General features: G+C 39.2%; 2 protein-coding genes across 3 annotated transcripts in view; one reads left to right on the top strand and one right to left on the bottom strand.

The window, feature by feature from the left end:
- Positions 1-12,232: 12,232 nt before the first annotated feature.
- SCOC (short coiled-coil protein) lies at positions 12,233-25,240 on the top strand. 2 transcript variants are annotated; one of them, XM_065837287.2, is made up of 4 exons: positions 12,233-12,430; positions 22,034-22,105; positions 22,209-22,292; positions 22,869-25,240. In XM_065837287.2, exons 1-4 carry the CDS (start codon positions 12,331-12,333, stop codon positions 23,009-23,011), a joined length of 399 nt encoding a protein of 132 aa, XP_065693359.1. In that variant the 5' UTR covers positions 12,233-12,330; the 3' UTR covers positions 23,012-25,240. The 2 variants fall into 2 exon arrangements, with proteins under 2 accessions (XP_065693359.1, XP_065693360.1); XM_065837288.2 differs by lacking the exon at positions 12,233-12,430 and adding an exon at positions 21,217-21,342.
- A 745-nt stretch (positions 25,241-25,985) lies between these two features.
- Positions 25,986-27,298, bottom strand: part of CLGN (calmegin) — a 28,651-nt gene continuing 27,338 nt past the window's right edge. Inside the window, exon 16 of the mRNA XM_065836685.2 lies at positions 25,986-27,016. Within this exon, the coding sequence (XP_065692757.1) occupies positions 26,936-27,016 (81 nt within the window). The 3' untranslated portion in view covers positions 25,986-26,935. The remainder of the gene's footprint in view (positions 27,017-27,298) is intronic.

Genomic DNA, 27,298 nt, shown 5'->3' with positions numbered 1-27,298 from the left:
AAGGCATGATTTTCTTATGCATCCATGCACCTGAAACTGATTCTCATCTCGTTTACCACAACATCCTTCTCCTTGGCCTTAACAGATGCAATCTTGTCTTAGTTCATTCAAAATACTGCTGCAAAGATGATTTATCTCAGCTCATTCTTTTCACCTCATAGTTTTCAAATAGCAGCTGGTTCTCTACAAACTCAACTCACTCATTTTGATTCTCAGTTCCCTTTTGAGCCCTTTTTCCCTCGATGCCTTAAAGAAAAGCTTTGGCAATAGTCAGACGGTCAATGTGCTGAAAATACTGCCTGGCATATTGCCAACCTTATCCCACTGTTTCCTCATGTTTCCTTCTCCTTTTAGTTTGTCTTAATTGCAACCTCTTTGGAGCAGTGATCTTTGTGTTCCGTATTTGTACAGCATCAAACACAGGGAAATCCCCATCTGCTGGTAAAGATCAAGTACACAACATAAATATAAACAATAATGAAACCAAAGAGGTTCACAGTTTCTTTGAGAAAATACTGCAGGGCAGAGCCTGAGGGGCTGCCAGTTAGGTCAAGTCATACTTGTAAACAGGACTATATTTATGAAAACTGTGCTGGCACACTCTGTCATTTCTAAAAGGCATCAACACTTTTCTAGGTAGCATTTCTGGCAAAATGTTATTTTAAAATACATTTTGCCAGAAATAAATATTTTAGAGTTAAAAAATTAAGACTTTTTTTTTTTCCCCCCCGAGGCTGTTGGTACAGTTGTAAGCAAGAGTCTCACAAATTACTGCACTGTAGCTTAAATTCAGAAGTAAATTTTACTATGAAGGCAACTATGGTAAGGGGAAACAGCATTACAAAACCTTTCCCCCCCACCATGTTGCATGAGTTCAAGTATTTGAAGTAAGCTTTTCTTTATTCTTTGTTCCACATGAATGAATTTAATACACCCAGTTATGCAACCCAGTCCAGCTCTCCCCAAAAGCACATTTCCTAACATTTTATCAAGGCTGGTTCTTAGGGTTTCTGGTGATCCATCAGGTTGTTCTGTAGGCAAAACAGTCTGATCTGGATTAAATTTTACCCCTTTAAATTTGATCCCTTTGCTTCTAGCATACCACTCCATATAACTCTCATCCATCCTTGCTTCTTGTCTAGTCCAAATATCCAGAAGCATGTGGTTTTGCTAAGGTGAGGCCATAAAATTCTTCTAATCTTTCCTCATAAATAGTACTCCTTCTGAGGATGTGTTTTATAATTGATCTAGTACAAACTAAGACATGGGAAACTTGTGATAAGCTCCCAGTTCTGATGCCAGATTTCAACTTTAAAAAGCATTCTCTAGTGATATCAATACAGCTTCTCTTTTTTATGATTATTTGTCTAGTTTGGGAACATTTAGAAAGATACAAAAAGAAAAGATACAGTTAGAATGTATAAAAAGATAAAGTAATGCCCAGGGAAGTGGTGGAGTCACCATCCCCGGAGGTGTTTAAAAGGCATTTAAACGAGGTCCTAAGGGACATGGTTTAGTGCTAGAGTTAGGTTAGGTTATGGTTGAACTCGATCTTGAGGGTCTTTTCCAATTGAAATGATTCTATAATTCTATGTCCAAACTTTTTTTTAAAACAGTTGTACTGAATTTGCTTCTTGTTGTTATTTTCATAATTCCATTCAAATGCCCACTCTGGAAAGGGTCTTGTACAAAGAGAATTAAACATTGTCTCTTGACTATGCTTAAAAGAAAGCATGCTGAATGAGTACATCTTCTTGCATGTTTTCGTTGTTCTTTAAAGTTTATGCAACTTTTTAACATCTTCAGTGTTTTTTATTTATGAGTTTTATCTTTTGCTAAAGGAAGAAACCAGACAGCTACTAAGCATACCCCTTTGTCCATAACATCACATCTTATCTACTAAGGTGTATTAGTTCAGGAATAAGTTCAATGTCAACTGAAATATTTCTCACTAAGCTTTGAAAAACCTGGAAATCTAATGTCCTACCACTTTATTCCAAAGTTCTGCAAATGAATGTGAGTTCTTTTCAAATCCTTTTCTAAGTTCAGCATTCTTCTTTCTTTTCTTACCTGAAATGCTGTGTAGCTTTCCAAGATGTATTGTGATTGTTCTCCCCACCTCCCACTAGTATTCCCTTGCCATTGCCTATTCTCATGTGACACAGAACAAACAGAAGTATCCAGTATTCTTCAGAATGCCTTTCTCTTCCTAAGCTATTGTGCTCAGTTAGAAAGGGTCGCTCTCCAACATAACCGGTCAGGTTACTCTTCTAAACACACTCTTATCAGATATAATATTAACTTTATCATACTACTGCTCTTCCAGAAGAGGAAGAAAATTATAAAATGCACCCTTTTAATTATACTGTCCAAAATTACTTGAGATAAGACTTCAAATACCACTAAAATTATTTCTGAAAGGTAAGTCCTATTACCACACTACGTGTAATACCTAGCTAGTGAATCTCCATACAGTGTAACTGTCAGCATAAAGAGAATATGTTTGCCTCTGTAAAAGAGGTCACAGGAAAACTATGTTAAAATAATGGCATTTAAGAGGTTTGTACATTATTTATACCAATATTTAGCAAATGGCCATATGCTTAAGCTACTGGAAAATAACTGCAAGACTGCCTGAAGCCTGCACCACAGCGAGAGTCTTGTACAAGGTGACCTGGTATAACCGAACAGCTACGGCCTATATGCAACTGTAACCATCTTACAATGAGTCTGGATATAAAGAACATTTGTTGGATGCTGAATGTTTTGCCTCAATACACACAATGAAACAGAAAGAGGGAGAAAGTGAACATGTGCATCTCCACTAAATTACCTGTTGCGAGTAATCCATGCTCCTGGTGCAACTTGATCCCAGTGCACTACAGCAAGTAAATGATCATGGCTTTACACAGCAACTCAGCTTTTTGTGCCCTCTCATCATTAGAATATCTTCTTAGTTGCTATGCCCATTGCTTAGCCTCCAGAAGAGCTTGATTTCTATTCCAAGGCCGAACTTTTCAAATCTGTGTGTACAGATGACAATTGCATTGCTTACTTGAGCCTCATCACACAAAACTGATTTAAATTAGGGGTGTATGCTGTGGATATGAGATTCACAGCATAAAAGTGCTAAAATCAGGGCTGAACAGCAACAAAAAGCAGAACTAGAAATGCTGAGGTTTCACTTCCTTGGTCTGTGTGTCTAAGAATTTGTTGCTGGGTTTTATTACCGTGGCACTCCTAAAATCAAGCAAACATTCCCTCTAAAACCAGTAGCTTTTATAGATTTGCCAAGTTTCATTTTCTGCTCTACTGAGAAATATGTTCTGTAAAAAATTATAGATATATATATTTTATAATTCTTAGAAAAACTTCACATAAATGTAGATGTATTAGCAGGATGAAATGCAACTGAACTATCCTTGGACTTTCCAAACTAGTTTATAGTAACCGACAATAGATGTATTCCTAGTGTGCCACAACTACAATGCACAATGTGTTGGCTTAACTCACCTTTATGAACTGCTCTGTGAGCATACGAAAACACTAATTGCCTCATTCATAATTTAAACTCAAAGACACTATATCAGGGCAATGATTTAGTGAAACATATTTCTCCATTAGCTGGTAATTGGAAGTTGACCATGCTCTCTTCTGACCCAAGCAACAACTGTCAGAGCAACTTCAATTAAAAAACAAGTTGAAAAGTCTCTCATTTAGACTTCTTTTCCAAATAAACCGAAAGGAACATTTGCCCTTAAAGAAAAAGAAAACACTGCCCTCCTTTGGATCAGACATAAATGCTCTTCATTTCAGAAAAAGCAGGAAAATTTATTCTGGAGTGAAGTCTGGCAGTGAAGTATCACATCCTTTAGCTGATTCCTTTGTAAGGTCCATCTTGGAAGAGACCTCACAAACCATGGGCCATGTTTTGTTCTAAAATACCTGAGTACAACTGTACTGTAGTTTAAAGCAAAAGCAGAGAGAGCCTGCTAGTTTGTTTTTGTAAGAGACTGAGAACCATTTTAACATTTTTACAGGTTTGTAGACATACCTGAAAAGAAAAGTGAGTGGCATAGCAAAACAGAATTTTTGTCTGCTATTTCTAGATGTAAATCAATACAGCCTATATAAGGTCATTAAAAATCAAGTGAAAGACGGAAGCTAGATAAACCATAATTAACTAAATTAGGAATGAGAGCAACTATCAAGGATCAAAATTTTGAAAAAAAATATCATGGTTTAAAATCTTACCTGAAAGATATCACCCTCAAAACCACACATCTGATGCCATGTCTAACATGGACCTGGAGATGGGAATATTTCTTAAAAATTCCACACTTTATGCAGTAGTCCCTTGGAAGCAGTACCAATCTGAATGACAATAGGCACACTTCTAGACACTTATTTATGGACACTACAAAATGGCTTGGCAATATCTTCCCTACTTTCAGTAGAGAGGATCATTTACATACAAAAAAACAGAGTTTAGGGAACATGTAGGTAGCACTCTCAGCTAATCAAACAAAATAGCTGTAGAGATCTGGTTTACATACACGTGCAAAGCATACAACACACAGAGCATGAATGATTAACATTAATGAATGTCAAACTCATCATTGAAGACTGGCTGCTGATTCAGAACACTGCTGGAGTGTGGAACTACCATTCCGCTGGGAACTGATGCAAGGAAAGGGACTGACGTCTGTTGGGAAAGTCAGAGATGAAGAGGACCTTCTATGAAAAGCGTGTTTATTTTTCCCTTATAATGCAAATACACCCTTCAACAATTTGATCTGACTAATGAGAAAGAAAGTACTGTTAAGAGTCACATTCTGAGGAAGTTGCTTAGGTCTGGTTTTTGTATGTTTTTGTTTCTTTGGTTTTTAGGAACACTGTTTATCCATTAATTTTTTGTACATGCAGACTCAACCTTCACTTCTGCCTGAAATTGTTCTGTTGGATGCCACCTCAGAAGTTACTGCATTTTATTCTGAAAGATCAAAACTCATGATGATATAAATATAAAGCAATTCTTTATTTTCCACTATGAAGGCATCATATCATGTGAAGTTGTTCAGTATAACAGAAACAGGGTGAGGTAAGGAGGACTAAGAAGGCAAGAAAACATAAAGGTACACAGCAAGAGGGATGGAGCAGGAGCAGGGTTGAAGAAGAGGCCTGAAGTTGGGATACGGAAGAAAGCGTGCAGTAGAGTGAGGCAAGGAGGGGAGAAACAGCTTTGCTTTAGTCTACAGAAATATTCTTCCCTGAGACACATAAAACCAGGGTTGTTCAAGGCTGCCCTGTATTTAAGAGAGTATAAAGCTCTTCTGTGATTAATCCTGTAAAACCGCATTAAAGGTCAGATTGTCCTCAGTGGCTAAAACTGCATCTCCTCAAGCGAAACAGGGGAGACCAGACATCACAGGAAGCTACCAGATGTGTTACTGCCATTGCCCCTGGCTTTTCACTACAAGAGAACAGCTTTCGGGTCCATTCCACATTATACAGAAACTTGAACTGGGGCACAGATGGAGGAAGACTTCACGCTGCTGCTTCACTTAGCCCATTTTTTGGCTAGTGCCAGAAAATTCCATCAGTAGTGCAACTTTTCTGTTTCTTGGCTTTCGGTGAGTTTTTTGATAACACACATTCACACAGGATATGCATTGTTACTGCTGTATGGGCCTTGCAGCTGGCTCTCACTAAAAGAGTTATCGTTACACGTTTTGCAATTTTATCCTGGACTGCGTAAACATAATGGTTTATTTCTTTGAGCCTCAGCTCTTGAACTAATAGACTTTCATAACATCTTAGCTTTGACACTCTGTAAAAAAAGAAGAAAAAGAAAATTAAAAAAATCTTGGGCCTGAAGAGATGTTAGAAGCATTAATGCTCATGGATGAAGAATGCAAAGGCTAATAAAACAATCCAAATATTTATTATTTTTTGAGACTGAACCATTTACAGAGTAGCATTTTTTAATCTTTGGGTTTGGCATTATTGTCACAACTTCATTCTTTCCTTCTGAAATAGTTTACTTGGCTTGGAAATGGAGTTTGTTCACTACATACTTACTGTTCTCTTTTCCACCCCTTCTGCTCGCATCTTCGCCAAATCAAAACTGAAAACCTCGAGAGTGATGACGTTCCCACTGAGAGAAGTCGGCAAGGGAAACCCCTCAAACATAAGAGCTAATACCTTATAGCAACCATTTCCAGTCTCAAAAAATTTTAAACTCCTAAATAAAACCCCTCACCTTGATAAAACATTTTTATTAATTAGATTTATGAATTAGATTTAAAGTAACAGATTTTTTCCTCAATACATTCAGATACTTCACATTTGTGTTCAGTTTCTGCCAGGGTTCACAAGTATCATTCTTTTAAACTTTCATTCCTTATCATAGACCTTGCATTTTAAAAGTTTGAAAAAGAAAACCACATAATTTCAGAATTTTTTTTTAAGGAAACACCAACTATTCTAAGACTCATTATAAAACTACGGTCTGGGCACAATTCTGTTAAAGTAACTGGGAAATGGCCTGTTTTATAGAGGCAAAAAATGTGCTCAAAGTTCCCTTTCTCCTCCAGAAACTCTTTTTTTCATACATGAGGTCTCTCTCAACTGAGATTTCTCTGCTATTCTATTATTATAAGCATTATTGATCATCAAGTCCATTAAAAGCATTAGTCACCTTAAATAATTAATCTTTCCAGACTAGCCTCAGCCACAGATGCCACCAGCAATAACCTTCCAGGAGACTTACACTAAAGAAAAAACAGTATAGCTGCAGTTTAAATAGACAACATCCAAGAATGAGCAAGACAAAAATGATCAAGCAAACATGTCACATGATCACATTCCACTGGGGATTTCTGTGAATGGCATGTAATAATCTCAAGAGTTCTAAAAACCAGGTACATGACAACAGAAAATGAGAGATTTTCAAATGGGACATCCATATGCAAATGTCAATAATATTCGTTAAAGTATGAGACTTTGAAAAAAAAGATAAATACATGCTTAGACTTTGTGCTCCTCATTATCAGTGTATTAGTATCTGACTGCTGGCTGACAAACACCTTATTCTGCAGGGTGCTCCACTGGCAGCTCAGCAGGCAAAGCGCAGCAGCCTGTTTGCTGGCTTTGGAAAGTGTTTCACGTAGGTAACAGACGGTGAAGCAGGCAGCAGCAGAGACATTGGCAAATGCCAAATTTGTTTTGGCTAATAAGTCATCAGGGTTTGAGAATTCTGCTGGTACTCTGGAACCCAGAGTCTTCACCATTTGCACATTACGGAATTATGAACAAGCAAAAATATCCTGTAAAGAATAACTGCCTTGGTGCACCAAATATGCAAGACAAGTGTGTCCAGTTCTACATGACCCTGTCTTTCAAAGCTTGTAGCAAAAGCAGGCATCACAGTCAGAGTCCTTGCAATGAAGGTGATCCGGCCCAAGGTAGGCAGAATTTAGATCATGAGCGATCATATTTGATTTTTCAAAAAAAGGTTGGAAATAGCAAAATACTTTAAAATATCTCCCCTATTTTTCCCCTGTTAAGTGCTAAGCTTCAGAGAGAAGATGCAGAAGAGCTGGTGAGCTAGCACACTGTTGGTCTGCATAGCGGTATCTGCCTTGCAGCTGCAGCATAGGGCTCATGAAAGCCAACTTACTGCTCCTGAAGCTAGCAGTAATCCTGAAGCCAGCACTGAAACCTGTGTTGCTAGGGTTAGACTGCTGAAGTACCCAAACTAGCTATCTTGGCACCTAACTGTTGTGCACAAAGTTTCTGTGACTGCATTGAGATTCAGCCATTTTTGTAATCCTCTTGCAAAGTAAAATCTATTATTATTTCGTGAATTTAATTTAAACATTTAAAATCTGAAGTGTTTTTCATTTAACTGCACTGTGGAACAGAAGCAGCATATAGGTTGGCTGGTTACAGACCTGGAGAGCTCTAGGAAGGATCAAGAAGAAGGAAATGTTCTGACTGGTCATATTCACTTCAGAAGGATACTTGTGGTCAGATGCATTAGAGAACACTGTCAAAAGCATGAGGAACACACACATCCTTGGACAGGGTATGCGCTGCCAAACTCTCTGCATTTCGGTATTGAAAAGAGGTGGAGAAAACATTAAGTATGACTATAGAGTGATGAAAGAAAAACCAGTGTCTTGTCAGCTCCTACATTGGTACTCTCCAGTGAGATAACCAGTAATTTCCTAGTATCTTTAATGAACACAATGAAAAAATATTAGAGATGTAGAAAGTACTTGAGCCAATGCTGTTCCTGAATTAGTGCCACCTCTAGAATTAAGGATCAATGTAGTGAAGCAGGATGGGCTTTCATTCAAAGGGAAAAGCAGACTGAGGATTCCAAAGTCCACTGAAGAGTCCTGTTCTGCTGCATGCTGCATATGCCAAGTCACCTAGTTAATAATTATGAGAAGATGTATCTGATGAAAGAGAAAGGAGCAGGAAATGGAAGAGGACATGCTAGTAAAATATAGATAGCCTCACCCATTGCCCAGTCACTGATTCTACAGATATCTTAACAGAGATAAATTTTAAGGACTATTTGAAGTAGTGTGAAGCAGTAAATTTTTTTAAAGTTTTTCTTGCTTTAGTGGAAAATGTTTTCCAAGTCTAGATAGATTAATGACAGGAAATCTGAGAGTAGAATGGACAAGTGTGAAGGAAAGTGGGTCTATTTTAAGGCACACATACCAGATGTTATGAACAAATCATTTTCAGACAGCGGAGGTTCAGATCCAAATTAAAAAAAAAAATACTCATGCAGAAAAGAATAATATGCATGCATTTTTTTAAAATGCAATGTGAGTAGATGCAAATGCAAGTGGGCAGTTCTTGTGGATGGTTTCCAGGCAGACAATTTGGGACGTGGCAGCAGAAGCAGCATTTGCAAATGATGTTTATTTGCATAACATGCCCACGAAGTGTATCTCAGCCAGAACATAGCTTGTAAGTATCTTACACCAGTAAGTGGTGAGTAAGGAGAAAAGGGGAAGGGAAGAAAGTGTATACCTAAGAGACTTACTGACAAGTATCAACATACCTCAGTTTACAGGTTAAACATCCAAATGACACATGTAACACACTCCTGTCATCACCTTAGTAAACTGTTGTTCTGCAAGTAGGTTACTGTCTTACAGTGTCAGTCAGACTAGCTTTGAACATGTTGTGAATTTACTAATACTATTACTGCTTTATTAGCATGCACTAAACACATGCCACAGTTCCTTTCTGTCTAAGTTCATTAAAACAGAAATGCACTGGCAGCTGTCATTTCCTAACAAGACACGTATTTTTTAAGTGCTGTGTGAAACGGATACATTTGATTAGTGTAAGAAAAATAATTCCAAATACTTCGTTGTATGCTAGCAAGTACTAGAAAATTTATACAAATACAATATTGTACAATATTAACCAATTGTACAGTCAGAGCTGGGTTCTACTCTTTACTCAGGGCTTATAGTCTTACTTGAAAAAAATACAAAGCAAAAAGAATATTTTCTGTTTTCTTTTTAGATGTGCTGACTAAAAGTAGAAGGATCCAATATCTCCTAAGAATGCAAAGCATAGTCTTCCCATTTCAGAATCCTGTAGTGACTTACTTAATACACTGTGTTGCTTACATCATATAAATACACATTTGCAAAGCTTGTCTCCAAATTGGACTCTTGATTAAAATACTGTGTAACAAAAGCAGATGAGTGCATTAAGATTGTACAGTGCAACCTGACAGAAGACTGGCCTTTACACCTGTCTTGCAACAAGGATCTAATGTACCCAGAGTACTCTGTCTCTGTCTCAGTAGTTTCTGAAATCAACAGAAACCTTCTTGCAATTGAGTGTTCTTTTGACATTAAAAAAAAGGTACCATAGCTATTGCCTCCCAGAGATAACAAATCAGCACCGCAACATGAAACGAAGGAAGCAGGTGAAAAGGGCTGTTGAACGTTTTGATGTTATCACTCAGTTCATAAATACAAGGCTGAACTCTACCAAAAAAATTAGTTGTATTGAGGTCTGCCTCAACCATGCTATAAGCACTGTTACACTGTTCGTATAAATAGCAGTCACACTACATGCTGTGGTTTAGGTAAAATGTTCCATAGAGCTGGAGCCAACTTCCTTTTCAGGTCACTATTAAATACTTTTAATTAGGAAATAGTTACATGGTACTTACAGTAATAAAAATGTGAACCTACTAGCTGGCAGGTTTAGCTACAGTCTTTTAAACGCTAAGCACCCAAACCCTTTTATCATTGTGTACTTTACACGAAATTGCGTGACCAACTGCAAAATCCTGAGCTTGGAGAATCATTTCAGTATCAAACCTGAAGACATTCTTTGGTATTTATCTACTGCTTTCATGACCATCATATCCAGACAGCGATCTGCTAATGTGCTTGCTATCAACACTCACCAAAACTTTGCTAGCACGTGACTACATCAACTGATGCTGTTGCTACAAAGTCAAACCAAAGTCTCAGAGGAGTGGCAGTAGGAGAGACTATCCCCACACTTCCCCCTAACCTCAACCTCCTCAAACACCTTATGCCACCTATTTCAAAAGGCAGCTACACAGCTGCTAGGTACTCTGCAACCTCTGTCAGCTTAGTAATGAAACCCTCAGAAAGATGAACCGATATTTTATAACCAAATTAACTTTCACATTAGTGTCCATTACTCCACTGAAAATATTTCACACATGGAAATAGCTGAACACACTGTGCTCTGACAGTTAATTCCATTACACAGCTTGCTTTTAAGCTGGTCAGAGTTCCTCTGTCTGCTGCTGCTCATTTCTGTTCTTCCTTGTAAAACACACATGGTAACAGCAAGAAATGGGTACTTCTACTTTACGCTTACATGGCATCTCCTATCCAAAGACCTTATTTCACTTAAAAAATATCAGGCCACCACCAAAGAAAATGTTTCTGACCACTACACTCAGAAAAAAAAAAAAACAAAACTACAGATATAATTCCATAGTGCTTTTAAAATTATCAACACAGGCATATATTTAAACATGAAAAATCTTTAGGGCAAGAAAGAAACAAGACCATGTCTGTAAATTCCTTTTAGTTAAACTCCATCCTCTCTCTGTTGGTAAATGAGTCTCCATTTCCATGAACAAGCTGTGTAGGTCTCCCACAAACCTAATTCCCAGGTCCTCATGAAAGGCAAAGGCCTTCTGTAAAACAATGCAGCCCCAGAGTTCCATGTTGGTCTTCGTTTATATACCCATGCACATAACTAGACACATACACCCAAACACACATAGCTATACTTTCCGCTCCCTCCTCCTTCGGAGGTGCAGGCATTGATGGAGGAAACGGAGCAAGTAATGTGTCCAAAGGTCTTCCTTTCAAAGGGAGCTTCAATGAGCTCTGAAGCACTTGCAAAGCAACCTTATTTTTGAGCCCTGACTCTGTAGGGCAGGAAGAAAAACTCCTCAAGTAACCTGCTCTTTTGTGTCACATGAAGTGGAATGCACTTGGCACAAAGGCAAGAGCTTGACTCCCTAAATTGCAGGGATTAGTGCATTTCGCAGGAGGCAACCAAACTGTTCCCTGAATCAAGTTCTCCTTAATCCTGAGAAGTCTTTCTTACTGAGTCTTATGAAAATACAGCTTTTACTCTGCGTCACTTTTACTAATGACTTTGATCTAGACGTGAATAACAACTACACAACATCCATGTTCACTAGGCTACTGTGAGAGTCTGTCTAAAACCAGCTAATAATTTACACAGAAATTGTATCTACGAGAGGAAGCCCATATGGCCAATATAATAGAACAATATTGACACAGGAAAGAAAAGTTAATCAAACATTTTAGATGAGGACTACACAGTTCAGACGAGATGCAACCTTTAGTTCCACAGGCATGTGATTAAAAAAATTCAAAAGTAACAGATTATATAAGTGCATGTGTTTTCAGGATCTTCCAAACTGAGTTGTTGAAATGCTTCAACTGTACATAACATATCTGAGAACAATAAAAGACATAACAAAGACAAAAGATCAAAATGTTTTCTAGCTTTGTTAACATGAGGGCTTTGAAGCACGCAGTTGCGTCACTGGAAGAAGAAAAAAAGCGGCAGATAGAACTCAGTAACCTTCTAGCTTAACAATTTCCGGAAAAGAGCTCAAGGTTCAGATGAGATATCATGCAGAGCAAGACGTGCGTAGCTGCCAACAGTATCAGATAACATCTGTGCATTGGACTCATTAAAGATTTAACAAGAGAAGTCACGTGCACACTGAAAAATGGCTGACAACTACCATGCTTAATGCACGTCTCAAAAACTTTGAAAAACAGAAGCAAAATGGAGTTATCTGTGGATGAGGAGGATGGAACTTTCACCAACATTTCTTTGGCAGATGATTCAGGTAAGAAACTACAATGATCTACTGATACAGTACAAATTCCGTGGGCTGAATAATAATACTGGATGAGCGCACAAATCTGTAGATCCTAATTACTAAGTGCAGTGCATTTTTAGAAAACACCCTCAAGTAAACTTTCCTAGTTATGTGGTTAAATAAGCCTTGTGATTAAGGACTGAGATTTTGGTGGTGTGGAGGCTACCACAGTTTTAATGTAACAGCATATGGTAATGTACATTCATAATTTGAGAACATAGAGGCTTTCACTGTTTCGAAAGAAAAAGTTACAGAAATGTTAACTCAGTAGTGACTACTATCCAAGAAAATACAGATAGCGCTGGCCTTTCCTCCTGAATATGGAACAATAATCTCTTTGATATACTTTAGTGAGAACTCGCAAGAAGTAATGCGAATTAATTAGTAATGGAAATGAGCTGATCCATTTAAAGCCCCACTATTAAGTATTTAATTGTTTTAAAAGAAAATACAAAAGCAAAGACTGCCCCCCATACCCTTCTAGTTTATAGAATTAAAAAATATTTGGGATAGGAAGTAGGATAGTCCTATAAACTAGAAAATGACGTGAGTTAATATGAATTGATAATTAATTATTTAGAAAGGTGTGGTCAAAGTATCAACTTGATCGTGTCAGCATGGCCACCATAGAGCTGTGCTAATTTACACTAGGCAGGAATCTGGTTTGCTTAATAATGCAAGTCCTATTTTCCTCCTTTTTTTTTTTTACCACTTCAAGAGTGTTACTATACATGCCACCTTTTCCTTTTATACACATATATATTAAAAAAAAAAACCAAACAAAAAACCCCACACAAAACACAAACCAAACCAACACACAGTTCTTATTTTTGGAACAGAATTTTCTAGTAATTTCATATTAGCACGATGGGGCTGAACTGGGTGCTTGAATGCAATTAGTTGATACAGCATATAACATAATAACATCAAGATGTGGTCAACGCAAAACTATTCACAGTAAGATAAATTGGCAAACCCTGGTCCAAGTTGTGCAGTAATAGAGGGTTCTCCTGGCAGGGAAGCTGACTTTTCTCTGTAGCAAGGTGTAGAACAGCAAGGAAAAAGTATCCTATGACACTGTTTCATGACTTGCTGCACAGACAAGGGGCAGCATACTAGGCAAGATTGTCTAGTCTTTGCAAGGCACCCAGAAGTAGGTGTGTTATGAATGACTCTGTAACACTGGATGGATCTGAATCTGCCCTTTCTCACAGATTAGCATTTTCACCATATTGCTTGATCTTTCGGAAGATGTCAAGCTGCTTTCGTTATAAGGCAAACACCCACTAGCCTCCTCTACTAGTCTAACCTCAGCACCCTTGCAGCTTGGAAAATGTCAATACACAGGAGAAAACAGAGGTACAAAAAAAGATCTTTCGTTCAAGCAAAAACTGACACTGGATACCAAAGTCAGCCTAGGCGTTCAGGGCTCGATACTCACCAGTGCCAAGCCCTGACAGATGTCACTGTTATCAAAGTAGCTGCTCAGCTACAGTGCAAATAAGACTCTACTGCACTACAGAAACTGAGCACTTCAAATTTACCAGTCTCCTGACTGTAGTAACACACCCAAGGTCAGAGAAAGCTTACATTTGCCACACAAAAAGGACTATAAACAAGGCTTATTTAGGTAAGATCTGATACCAATATCAGAGCTTTTCCCCTAATAGTAAAGAGGTTGGGACAGTCAATCAAAAGCAGAGAGAGAAATTCAGAATAACTGAAAATAAGTGACGTTTCCAGACAGGCTTTTAGCTTGAAAACACAGAGGGAGAATCCAGTAAGATTTGTGGTGAAAATGATAATGCTGATCCATTTCTTTTGCCAGAGGCCAACACCCGGAGACTAGGGAGAAAGTTACATGAACATTCCTAACCTATAAAAGGGATTATCATATGCTTTGTAGGAAACAGTCTTATCTCTCTCAGTTGAAGCTAAGTCTAGTTAGAGAAACTCTAGAGCACAGAACCTAACGTATAGAATGGACCTTATAGTTGTAACTATAAGTCTGGAGAAGAACATCAATTCCAGAAGAGAAGGAAGGATAAAAGATCCGTTTTACACAGTGAGAGAGAAAAAGATACCTTAGGATGGACAACAGCAAGTTCAAGCAAGGAATAAGGAAACTGGGCTTGTAAGAACCTAGGTGATTCTATGATTCTTTATGTGGACTTTGCCTGAGGATGACCTGACGTTTTAGAAGAAAGCGTTCCATTTTTAATTTCAAATATGATCACAAAGTTACACTGCCTGTAATGAACTTTTGTATGTTTGTAATTGCATAAGGCTTCCTCCCACCGATTTCTTAAAATGTACTGGGAAAGATACTAAACAGATAAGTAGAACAACATGCTATACATGTACAATCTTAAGCATAACCAGAATACATTCTGCATATCAAAGTTTCTTTAATACAGTAAAAAGCCATTGTGGCAAAGCAACAGGGGTTACTGAGCCTGATTAACTGACTGCAATGTATGAATATTTAATAGCTATTGCTCTTTCAGAACAGCAGCATTTCTCTATTTGTTACATACATGGGTATTAAAAATAAATCACCTCCATGTAAATCAAGATGAACACAAAATGGTAGCAAGACAGAAACTTCTTGATAAGTACTTCAATAGCAATATCAAAAGTATATGAAGTCAAAGAAAGCATTAATTAACAGCATTTGTGAAAATATTTTCACCTTTAATGAAAGGAATACCTTTCCATTTATAAACTCATAGCACTTGATAAAGTTCCTTCAAAAAATTACCTACTCAAACAAAAACACAGAAGAAATTAAACCAAAAGTAAAACAAAACAGTGAGATGATCACCAACAGCTGCAAAAAAACTCTGTATTGCTGTTCTGATCAATGATCTATAAGTAAATCAAGGCTCGCTTTCTTCATTGTAAAGAACCTAGAAATTCTCTTACTCTTTTTTCAAATACACCTTCCAGAGAGCCAACATTAAGGACTACATTCCTCACATAAAACTCTCCTTTTAAAAAGCAGACACAAATCCCTAAATGTTTAGCCCTAGCTTACAGAAAGGCAGAACAGTTTTTCATCTCATTAAGTTACCAGTAAAGATTTACAGAACCTTGTCAAAAAGTCTTTTGACAAAATTTGGTGGCAAACCTATAGCTGATGATTAGAAGGAAGATCAGACTGTTGACAGACCAACGTTATGTCACATGTGTTGGTATTCACAGCCTAAAGCAGCAAAGAGTTCAGTTGCTCAGTCTGTTTGAAAACGTATTTTTGTGGAATCAGAGTAGACACGAGAACCTTTACACCCATGCACAATCTTTCAGAAAACAGGATGCAGTTATGTTAGAAGGACAGCCTCTTCAGGGTTAAAGAGGAAGTATGACTTTCTAAGGCTTTCTTTTTGTAGACTTTCCAAAGAGACTGGATTTTGTTTCCCAACTGTATGCTCACGGGTTACAGCATCTGATGAGGTCCCATTCTCACTCAGGACCAAAACACACACAGTAATGGCACAGACAATAGTTAGACCAATGTAAGCCAAAATAGCTGTTCATTTTGTATAATTAGGTTTGGTCAGAAAAAGCACAAACTAAGAACTATCTGAATTCTGCATTTCACAGAAGTCTGTCTTCAAGCTGTAATTGTAAATTTGCACACAGATGTGCACAAGGCTACAAAAGCTTTTTGAGGTTACTCAGAAAAAGTAACAAGAGTTGCAAAGAATTTTGATGTAAAGCAACATTACTTGAAAAAAATAAAAACTTCTGACAGTCTGTCATTTCCACAAAGAAACAAAATGATGAAGATTTGATGTAAAATGTCTTGCAAGTTAGTACTGCAAGGAAAAAGAATGAAGCCATTTGTATTGCTTTTTGTCTTTTTCTTTGTAGCAATAATTAGGCAAAGGAGAAAATAGTACAGTTCAAACAGCAAACTAATCTCAGAACTATATACAATACCTTCCTCTGTTAACGAAAAAGAGAATACACGTCTATTCTAGTGGTGAACAGTGAAGCCTCTGTCATCACTCAGTTTACGCAGGCGCCTCTAGTGCCTGTAACATTGCCAAAAAGGAAGTTAAAGGCTTGTTGGTTTGCACTGTGTACCATGGAAAAAACAGGATGTACAGCAGAGTTTTAGAAATAAAACATCTGACAGCATTTGTCATTAGCAGCAATGACTTAGAATCCAAGTCCAGAGCAATTAAATTCTCTCCTATAGTTTTGTAACTGCACATATATATGCATTCAGCTTAACTATTAATGATGCTTTATATCCTAGGGAGATTGTTACTATTTTAAGCAAAAAATGCTCTTTCAGTTAAATTGAATAAATGAATTCCTTTTGCCAGCAACATCAGCTAGTTTTAGGAAAGCTTAGTTGGAACATGATATACAAATATAGATAATTGCATTTGTAAAGTGAAACTTGTTCCTATAAATTTAATATAGATGATATATTATGAATTGCTCCCCTGCTTTAACCAAATGAATAACCAAACAAAATATATAATTAATTAGTAAGAAAGAAATGGATTAGCACGTGTTCATAGTTACATTCAAGTCAGTTTTGACTTTAAGAGCTCTGACATATTCCTAAAAATTACAAGCTCTCTTTATAACTCTTTGGTCAGAAAATCCACTTACCTGAAGTGAATGATCTAGTGTGTAGTGTAAAACCAGTTCAATAAACCAAACAGTGGACCATTACTTATGTCAGTATTCAAGTATTTCTACTGAGAAAGAGAATCCTCTCACTCTTTTAAACTGCAGAGTAGATATTAGTATATTGTTACGCTGCTCCACAGGAGAAAACCATTTGTTTCTAGCATTTGTAAATACTATTTAATTTGCTTGATAAGGTATATTTTCTCTAAAGTAGGGAGCAGTAAGTTCGTAAACAAAACTAAATAAGGCTCTGCAAACCCAGGCTGTGTCTGGGCTGTATATTCTAAAGACTCACAGTAAACAACCACATAATGAAGTTGACTGATTTGCTCACACTTGCATGGAATTAGTATTAACCTGTTAATTTTGCCCCTCCCAGTGAGTGGGGAAACCACAGAGAAGGAAATGCTGCCAGATCCCTGTCAAACAGAAACCAGTATATACAAGGATTGTTTCGGGTTCTCCTAGGACAGTCCCGGAACAAGACTTGCCATGCTAACAACACAAAGAAAAAAAGACTTAATAACACAGGAGTTAACAAAATACTACAGGCTGATAAAAGCAAGAACTATTACACAAGTGCTTGAATTGGCCTCCTTCAGTCAAAGGGGACAGCAAACACACTGCTAAAATGCAAAGTACTATTTGGTTGCTCTATGCACATGCACGGGTATGCCTTCCCTCGGATACATGCTGCATTATAAAAGGAATCTTATTGTTTGGGACATCCTGTAAATCCCTGAAGTTTCAAACTCAAAGTGCTCAACAAATTTAATTGGTGATACATTACCCAATGCAAGATAGGTGAGGAATCTGAAAATCAAATAGGCTATTCACGTGATATGCTAAGCTTCTGTTGTTTTAGTTGATTTCTCATAAAAAAAAAAGGCTTTGGGCTGTGGCATTTTTTTTTTCTGTGGTGGGTTGGGTTTGTGGTTTTTTTTTGTTTGTTTGTTTGTTTGCTTAAATCAGGTAATACATCTGAAATTTAGAATCCTGTGCTTGACCTCTTTGCAATGAAAAACAGAGGGAAGGTTGGAAGACAAAGCTTTTTTAAGGGAAAGCAAGATACGTTAGGTGTTCTCTTGTGGAATTTGCACCTGGCAGCATCAATCCAACACTCTTGGTCCCTGGGCTGTGCAGACCAAGGATGTGCACAGCAAGGTTGCTCCCTGGTGGCTCAGTACTTAGGTATACTGCCCTTGGAAATCAAGGGGTGAAGAACAGGGAAAGAAAAAAAGTACATACATGGATCTTGCCATAATGAGGAGCTGAGACACAGCCAGGTCACACAGAAACAGTATCTACGTGTTGGGGCCCAGGAGCATGGGCCAGCTGCACAATCTCAGATACTAGGGTAAAGGCATTCATATTAAGCACTTGGAGTAGGAAAATGCATTGTGTGAGATCCAGTCTGTCTGCTATACTGTAGTGCAAACCTAAGGAAGCATCTGTGCAACTGTTGATCGCTACACAAGTAACACACAGCACTACATAGACTAAAGACACCACCTGTTGTCTCACAGCCCCTCTGCAATGCTAATGGTGGAGGTTCACATCAAGACAGTTTTGTCTAAAGGAAAAACAAAAAGACCTCCCACACAGGTTAAATTCTGAAATGGAGTTTCAGCCTAGTGCTCATGCTCAAACATCAAAGAGTTATGAATCAAAAGAAAATACTACAGTCAGAAACCACAACTATGCAAAGTAGAATGAAACCTCAACAGTACACGTACCAAAATGGAAACGGTAGGTAAACCAGCAGCTCTTGGAATTGCTACTCTGTCTTGGCTACAACAGCATGAGAGCCAATATATCTAGTTTCCATTCGGTCCCATAATTTAATGTCAAGGATTTTCCCAATATGCTCATTTTGGGATGGTTTAGACAATAAACTGCAAACGTAACGTGAGCAAAGTGGAATTTCTGCAGCGAATACATTTCCCCAAGATAAGCCTGCAACAATTTTTCTTCCTCTCTTATAGTATAAAACACAGCAAATTCTTCAGCAGGTAAGGAAGCTCTCCATCCATCTGTATCCACCTGCAGACTCCGGCCATAGTTTTTTCCCTGTTGATTACCAGGCTTGTTGCGTAGCGAGTGCAGGAAGCAAGATCATAACAAGCTGAGGAGCACCTATCATTTTAAAACCAGCAATCAAGGAGAGTTACTAAAAAAGCTCCTAAAGCTCAGCCAACATCTGAGAGGACTGCTCGCAGGGATTGAGGAGGATTACTGGGTTAAAAGTGCCTTTAGTAGAGAAGGTGAGATACTGTTAAACAAACCAGCTAATAGAGCTGAGAACAACAGACTCATTTTCCAGTACAAACAGACTGCAGGACTCTAATTAAAATTTGTTGTCATAACTTGAACAGCATTCAGTTTAATGTGAATTTCTCTAATTGTGAGGTTAAAAAAGTTATTTAATTAACATGATATTAATAATACTGCAGAGGCAGCCAGATGTAGGATATTAGACATACTTTCTGAATTGTATTAAAAATACAGCAGAGGGCACACTTCCCAAATGCCTTTATTTTACTGAGTACACAGCATCAAGTTATCTATTTGTAACTGCATATATTCCTGCAACATACAGAGACACTATGGATCTGCTTCACTACAACATATAATTGAAGCTGCATAATACCTATACAGATACTACAAACTGTGCAGTGCAGTCACTTCAGTGACGCCACTAAAATTAGGCCAGGTTCTGTGTGGTGCTGTCTTTAGCATGGCTCATGGGTTGTCCTAGCGGGACATGTTGTTCCACAGGGAACAAGAAGTTCTGCAAGGGTTTTTTCCTCTCAGGACCCAGGGAACAAACACACAAACAGCAGGGTGAGTTTGGAGCTGTTGTACCTGGCTAGGTGAGAGCAACTATACAAAGTAACTGAGATTTCCACATCATGGGATGTCTAATGCTGTGAGACCCAGAAGCAAAGAGCTAAATCACAGGTTTCTTAATCTGAACACTCTGTTGTGCAAAAGGCGTATCTGCTAGACTGGAAGCAGTTTGGCCAGGTTTATACAGCGCTGAAGCGGAGCAGGTAAACCCTGTCTCCTCTCCCCAGGAGACCCACACGTGAACACCTGAAAGTTATCAGTGACCACCCACTCGTGACTTTTCTCTAGTGTCCCTCAGGCTTTGCCAACCTACGTAAACGTGCAAGGGTTACATACTGGAGAACATGGACCTTAATTTCTTCTGAACGGAATACAGAGTCATCAACTGCTGGTTGAGGACCAGCGCTCTGAACAGCTGTCACCAGCATATGAGTACAAACCAAATGTATCAGAAAAAACGTGGATGCTTATTTAACCGCACACTTACTTCCATGATTTTGCCTGCAGCTCAGGGCTTTAAGGCGAAAGGACCACAGACGGTTGGAAAATGCCGTGAGGCGGGCAGGGTGCGAGCAGCTCCCCGTGACACCGTCGCGCTGCCTTGCTCCGCACCCCTTGTCCCTTCGCCTCGCCGGCAGCGCCTGCGGTGGGGCGGAGCGCGAGGCGCGGCCGTTGGCGGCGGGGCTCGAGGATGCCAACGGCCGCGGCTCGCGCCCCTGCAGTGCCGCAGGTCATTCCCTAGGGCCGCGGGCAGTTCCCCCACCCGCTCTCACCCCTCCGGCTGCGCTGGCGAAGCACAGCCATCACCGCGCCCCTGCCGGCGCGCCCAGGCGCCGCGAGCAGTGCTGTGCGATCTGGGTGCCGGCCCGAACCGCGCGGCTACCCCTGGACCGCTGCCCGGCGCTGGCGCGGAGGCGGTGGCCGCGCGGTGTACTGCAAGCAGCGCGTTGTTCCTGCGGGGGGCTGCTGCATCGGCGCTTTCAACACATGTGAGCTGTCACATCAGCCGCTGACCAGCAGCCTCCCTCCCAGGCGTGGGCGCGCCGCGCCGCCCGGCACCGCGGCAGGAGCAGCGCCCCTCCCACCCAGAGCAGCCGGAGCCGGCCGAGCGGCGCCCTTGGCTCGGGCAGCCGGCACCCGCGCTCCACCCGCGGCGCTGGGAGCAGCGCAGCCCCGCCCGCCCCCAGGGAGGTGCCGAGGGCTGGCCCCACCCCGCCGGCACGCCTCGCCTCGCCTCGCCTCGCCTCGCCCCGCCCATTGGCTGTCGCGGGCGCTGCTCCGTGCGCGCGCAGGGCCCGCAGCGGCGCAGGCGCGACGGGGAGCGCAAAGCGGCGGCCGGGCCGGGCCGGGGCGCAGCCCGCAGGGAGCCAGCGGCGCAGGTGAGGACGCGGGGCGGGGCGGCCGGGCCCCGGCCGCTGCCGGGAGGATGCTCTAGGCCGCGGAGCGGGCCCGGCCGCCGGGCAGGAAGGGGCCACACGGGCAGGGCTGCAGAGCTGCCGGAGGGTCTTGCGGGGAAGCCCCTTCGCGGTGCTGCCGTCACCCCGTGGCCGTCGCTTCCCGGCAGCGGGTCCGGTGCCCCAGCGCTGCCGTGACCCGTGATGTCCTAGAGAGAAAGGCAGGGATGTGGAGCGGGATGCGCTGTGAGATGCAAGGAACCCTACGGGCCTGCTGTCCGTGACACGGTTGCCCGTGGTCACAGCAAAACGAAGGGGCAAGGAAGGGGCTCCTGCTTCTGTATTTCTATAATAGCCAATTCCAGAAAGATCGGTGCTGGGAATAAAGCAATTGCATCATTGAAACACGGGGTTATTTAATGTGTTAGAAAGTAATCTAAATCAGTTTGGTTTTGTAAGCTGAAACATAGTTACTCATATTTGCATACCACATAAGGCTCCAACAAAAATAATCAAAGGATGTTAAAAAGTGTCCATCTGCCATAGGCTTAAATGCTGGCTTTTCAACACCAATTAGCAAAATGCATCTAAATTCCACATAAAAGGCACTTACAGTAATGGTTGCCCCAATTTGCTTCTTTGTGCTTTTTTGTTTTGTTTTTATTGTTTTGAGCAGAGCATCTCTCCGGAAGACTCTCTTCAAAAGAGGAAAGGGCCCATTCTGCAATGATGAATGCTGACATGGATGGTATAACTTCTTAATGTTATTATTCTTCATTGTTATTTTTGCTAGTTAGTACAATTTCCAGTGGTTACAGATGTTGCATTAAAGCTAATGTGATTTATTGCAGCTGTTGAGGCTGAGAATCAGGTGGAATTAGAAGAGAAAACACGGCTTATTAATCAAGTTTTGGAACTGCAGCACACACTTGAAGGTTAGCAGTTTGAGACATCACATTTTTTACAAGTACACAATAACCAGCAAAAGCAAACGTCACTGTTTTGCCCTACCTTAGTCAAAGTGTCCAGAAGCTTGTCACTTTTGCAGTTGAAAGTACATAAAAAAAACATTTTGGAACTACTTTTTTATTTTTCCTTCTTTATGCAATGTAATGCTTGCTTGACTCCCATACTACACATCAAGCCACAGGGGCAATATGGTTACTTTCCCCAGGCTCATTAGTTGACATACATCTTTGAGTCTGCTCATCACTGAACTTTTGTTTCCAAATAGTTTAGTTTGCAATAGCTTAAGTCAGAAATTCAAGGAAAGGTATAACTTACTAACAGTAAGTTTGTGTAACAAGTCTGTAAAAATATTGTACTACAAAATAATACAGGAAAAAACGGGCTTTAGAGAAAACTTGAGTAGCACAGTGTCCGATGAGAGAATACCCTACAGCAACATTTCCTGCATTAAAAATGCAAATAGTTTGACATAGGCACATAGAATATATTCATTATTGTATGCAAAAGTGTCTAATATTTTTCTTATAATGTCACCTTCACAGATCTCTCAGCACGAGTAGATGCTGTTAAGGAAGAAAACTTGAAACTGAAATCAGAAAACCAAGTTCTTGGACAGTATATAGAAAATCTGATGTCAGCCTCTAGTGTTTTCCAAACAACTGACACAAAAAGCAAAAGAAAGTAAGGGTTGACTCACAGATGATGTCATTGTATTGCTGCTGTCTATTTTTTTGTTGTTTTAATTAGCATCGGCTACATGAGCTAAAATATTTTAGTTTGTGGCTTTACTGGATACCTGAAGATTATAAGCTTTGTTGATAAACAGAATTAAGAACATTATCATGAACAGGAGACATAAGTTTGTGTATTTTTAAGATTAAGCAATGTGTAAATGAAGTGTAGAGACTTACTAAACTTTCATATTTATTTTAAAAATGATCATATCTTGTTAAAAATTGAATTTAGTTTGTCAGTTTAAGCAAATGACTGTTGGTACTCTGAAGTCTTAGTGTAGTGTTCTTGACTAGCAAAATAATAGTTACAATATTGTGTTGAAACTTCGATAAAAACATGCAAAATCTTACTGCATAGAATCATAGAATAGTTTGTGTTGGAATCACATTTTTCACTTCAAATATATTCTTATTACTACATAGTACTGTCCATAGCTCTGCAAAGCAACTTTGAACAAAAATACAAACCAATTAAGAATTTCTATGAAGTAATAAAAGTATGGCATTATTTGCAGGGCTTGTGTACTGAAAAATACGTAAGATTTTTTGAGAAGTGAGAGTGTGACAGAAGAGGAATAAAGATAAGCAACTTGCATCAGGGAAATACCAAATTGATGCAGTATTGAAGTGTTTGTAAGATGAACACTTCAGACCATTTTCACTTTCCTGTGTTCTCAAAGAATAATCAGGCACAGCATCATACATATATATATATATATATATAGATACGTATATGATCTGCTTGAAGTTTTTCAGTTGTGTGATGAAGATTTAAATAAAAACCTGAGTAACAAGCTTTACAGAAACAGGTCAGCAATGTTCCTCATGCTCATGGTGAACAATCTGAAGTGAGGAACTGAGAATGAAGTGCCAAACTTGTCTTTGCTTCAGGCCTTAGAGAAACTCTTTTCCTGCCCAGAGCCTGAGCCTGTGAATTGCCTCTGGCAGCATTGCACAACAACATCCAATGCAGAAGACTCCACTGGAACAAGGGTGGCTTTTGCCTCTTAAATCTGTGCTGCTCTGAGCAGTGCCTTGTGTCAAGGTTTTTTACTGGCTTTGCTGTTTGTTAGCAGGTTTTGTAAAAGAACTCAGCCCAGATTATGGGTTTGAGTACCTCCCATAGAGACAGCATGTCCAGCATGATCAGTATTAAGGAAGAGCAGGAGCTAAAATACAAACAATGATGTAAGTTTTAGCAGTACCATCTTGCCATATAGCAGCATTGCAGACTTATTTATGGATCTTACCTAGACCTGAGGTCTTTCCCTTCCATAATGAAGCCATTGTACTTTACCTTTTAACAAAAAAGAAATCATTAGTTCAAGGGTCTCCTTAAACCTTGCTGTGATGATTCTGTAAAATACAGCTGCAGGAAATGGATGAGTGGATGTTATAGTAGAATAAATCCCTCTCAAATCCCAAGTTACTTGGCAGCTAAGCACTGCTGTGTCTCAACTGCAAGATGACATTGTGAGGTTCCCCCCTCCCAAAGGAGGGGTCTCCCATTTCTCCCCATTATAGAATAACTGCACAGCACTCCCTGGAATGTCAGTAGTCAAATGATTGCAAACAAAGCACTAATAGTTAGGTCTTGAGGGCTGTTTAAAACTCTGAGTCAAAAAACCTGATCATGGTAAAGTTTCACCCACCAAGTCAAAAATAGCTGATATCATGTGTGTGTCATGGGATCCTGTAAACATCCAGAATTATTTTTAATCTTTTATGGACTACTCTCTCACTTCACTGCTATCTGGAACTCTAAATACATCAAAGAATTGCTAGCAGGTAGAGTAAGTCACATGATTAGTCCAGGGTTTGAGCACTAATAAAAAAAAATAATAATCACTACACCAAGCACTTACTTCTAAAGCTTGCATTACATGACAGCCATCCTAGCTTTAGGGCCGTGTCACTGCACATCTCCATCTGCACTGTAGGAGATCAAGTGGTAACAGAGCATGCGCTTGTTAGACTTCAGCAATTTCCTGAGATCAAGTAATCTTAAAATCATGGGGTTTGTAGTGTAAGATTGGATAGTGATATTTTATCCATTGGTGTGTAGTCATTTCATGTATATACCATTTTACATCCCACTACTGTGGCCTTCATTTAACTTATGAACATTTACAAGATGTTGTATTTCTGACTTTACACTAAATAAAAACTTTTTATTTGTCTCTATTAGTCTGGTTTAACATTTGTAATCCCGAAAACTTCTCATAACTGTCTTTTGTCAAAAGGTGTCAAAGTGGTAGGGTTTGCTGTCATTTTAATTGTTCCTATATAGCTGAAGTATCTGAAAGACCAGATGTAACTAGCAAGTATTGAGATTAAACATTGGTTAATTAACCTGTTTTCAGTAAGCTTCTAGTCCCCCACTCACTTGGTATTTCACCCATGAGTCTTTCTGTATATTTCTCTTGTAGCTAAAGGAACAGGCTTTGCAGGCTGCATCCAGAGTTGTCAAAGCTAAAACTTGTAGATCTCCACATGGTACAACCCAAGTTAAAGATGTTAACATTTCCTACCCAGGTAATGAGCTCTACATCAGTCAGAAACTAGAATTATTACTTCGTCATACCTTCACGAAGATGGAAGCTAACTGAGGAGTAGCTTCACTTGTAATTAACTGAAAAGCCCTCAGTCCTACTTACCCTTCCATAGATACAGAAATTTCTCAGTGTAGGATTTGGTGTCCTCAGTAAGACGATTTTATCAAGCTACAGTGTAAGCAGTGGGATAGCAGGCTGCAGAGGTCTGATCCCCATGCAGTTCCAAAGGTGACTGACAGTTTTTAACTACAAAGCATCCTGGAACTGGATTAGCATTAGTTTGTTAATTTCAAAACCCTTTCAAGCAGGTTTATTGTGGTTTGTTTGGTTTTTAATATACAGCTGAACTTTAACATGACAAAGGTAGGTGTTTGTTTTTTTACAATATGCAGTTTATTTAAACTATATTATGAGAAAGCCCAGTTACTCACATCTGTAAAAAAAACCCAAATCATCAAAAATTCTTATCTATATTAATAAAATTCATGTTAAGCAAGAGTTATTAAATATTTTTATAGGAGGCAATGTACACTTAGCAAGTATTCTATAAATAGAGGTTATACCACTCTGGGTTGGGACATGAGAACTATAAAAGTTTGAAAAAAAAAATAATCTGTGTATCACTTCTGCAGATTTGATATCTGCATTCAAAAGTAAAACAAGTCACATCAATTACCACTTGTTCTACAAATATTCTATTTTAAAATATCTCTTAAAATAAATTATTGTAACCAATATCTGAAGTGAACAGGTGACCACCCATGTAATAAGCTCAACTAAAACAAATAATTTACAATAAAAATTGCTGCTAGCACTAAATCATCATACAAAACCAATTATTGCTCTGCACAGAAAAAAAACCTTTTCTCATAGCAATGTGAACTGCTACAGATGCTACATCTCCACTGTCATCCTCTTTTAGCTGAAAAGTATAAATAGCTAATTTTGTGCTAGAGCTGAAAAAATACTATAATGTTTTTAAAAATATTTAGAGTAAGCTTATCTCCAACTAATTTCTAGTAATCTTCCACTCTTAAGAATCTTCACTTTAAAAATCAGTTGGCCGACTTGCAGTTTCACTTCCATTCTCAATTCAAAACATCAGCTAACTCCTCACAGAGAATATTTCTCCTTACAAAAAGGGACTCAAGGAAGTCTGGGAAGATTAAAAGAGGTTAGACAATTAAAATAGGAGGTTAAATAGCAATGAGCTCCACTTTTTTCTTTCAAATCTCAGGAACTTGGATGCTGTCAGGCCCACTGAAGTGGCATACCCAAAGTTACTATTATGTAGGTGTACAAATACTAGCTGGAAGTAACTCAGTCCTTTCGTACTCTTCTTTTGCGCACTGATTTCAGTGGATCATCTCCAGAACCTGTGCTTTCATCAGCTTCTTTCATCTGAAAATGAAAAAAAAAAAAGGGGGGGATTAAAATTTTAAACCCATTGTAATGTAATTATTGAAACTGGCATTCTTCCTCCCAACCCTCCCCAATCATATTAGCACTAAGTGCAACACTTAAATGATAGGATGCTTTTTTCCATAATATTAATCTAACAGTAAGTAAGGTGGGTAGAAGACTTCTCCTTTTTATATTCAGAAGGAAGAAAATAGTACATCTAAAGTGATGTCAGAAATTTGATTTTACCCATTTACTCATGAGTTGAAAGGGGGTGACTGT

The sequence above is a fragment of the Patagioenas fasciata genome, chromosome 4 (assembly GCF_037038585.1).
Source record: "Patagioenas fasciata isolate bPatFas1 chromosome 4, bPatFas1.hap1, whole genome shotgun sequence".
Taxonomy (NCBI): domain Eukaryota; kingdom Metazoa; phylum Chordata; class Aves; order Columbiformes; family Columbidae; genus Patagioenas; species Patagioenas fasciata.
This window is presented reverse-complemented; position numbering and strand designations above follow the sequence as displayed.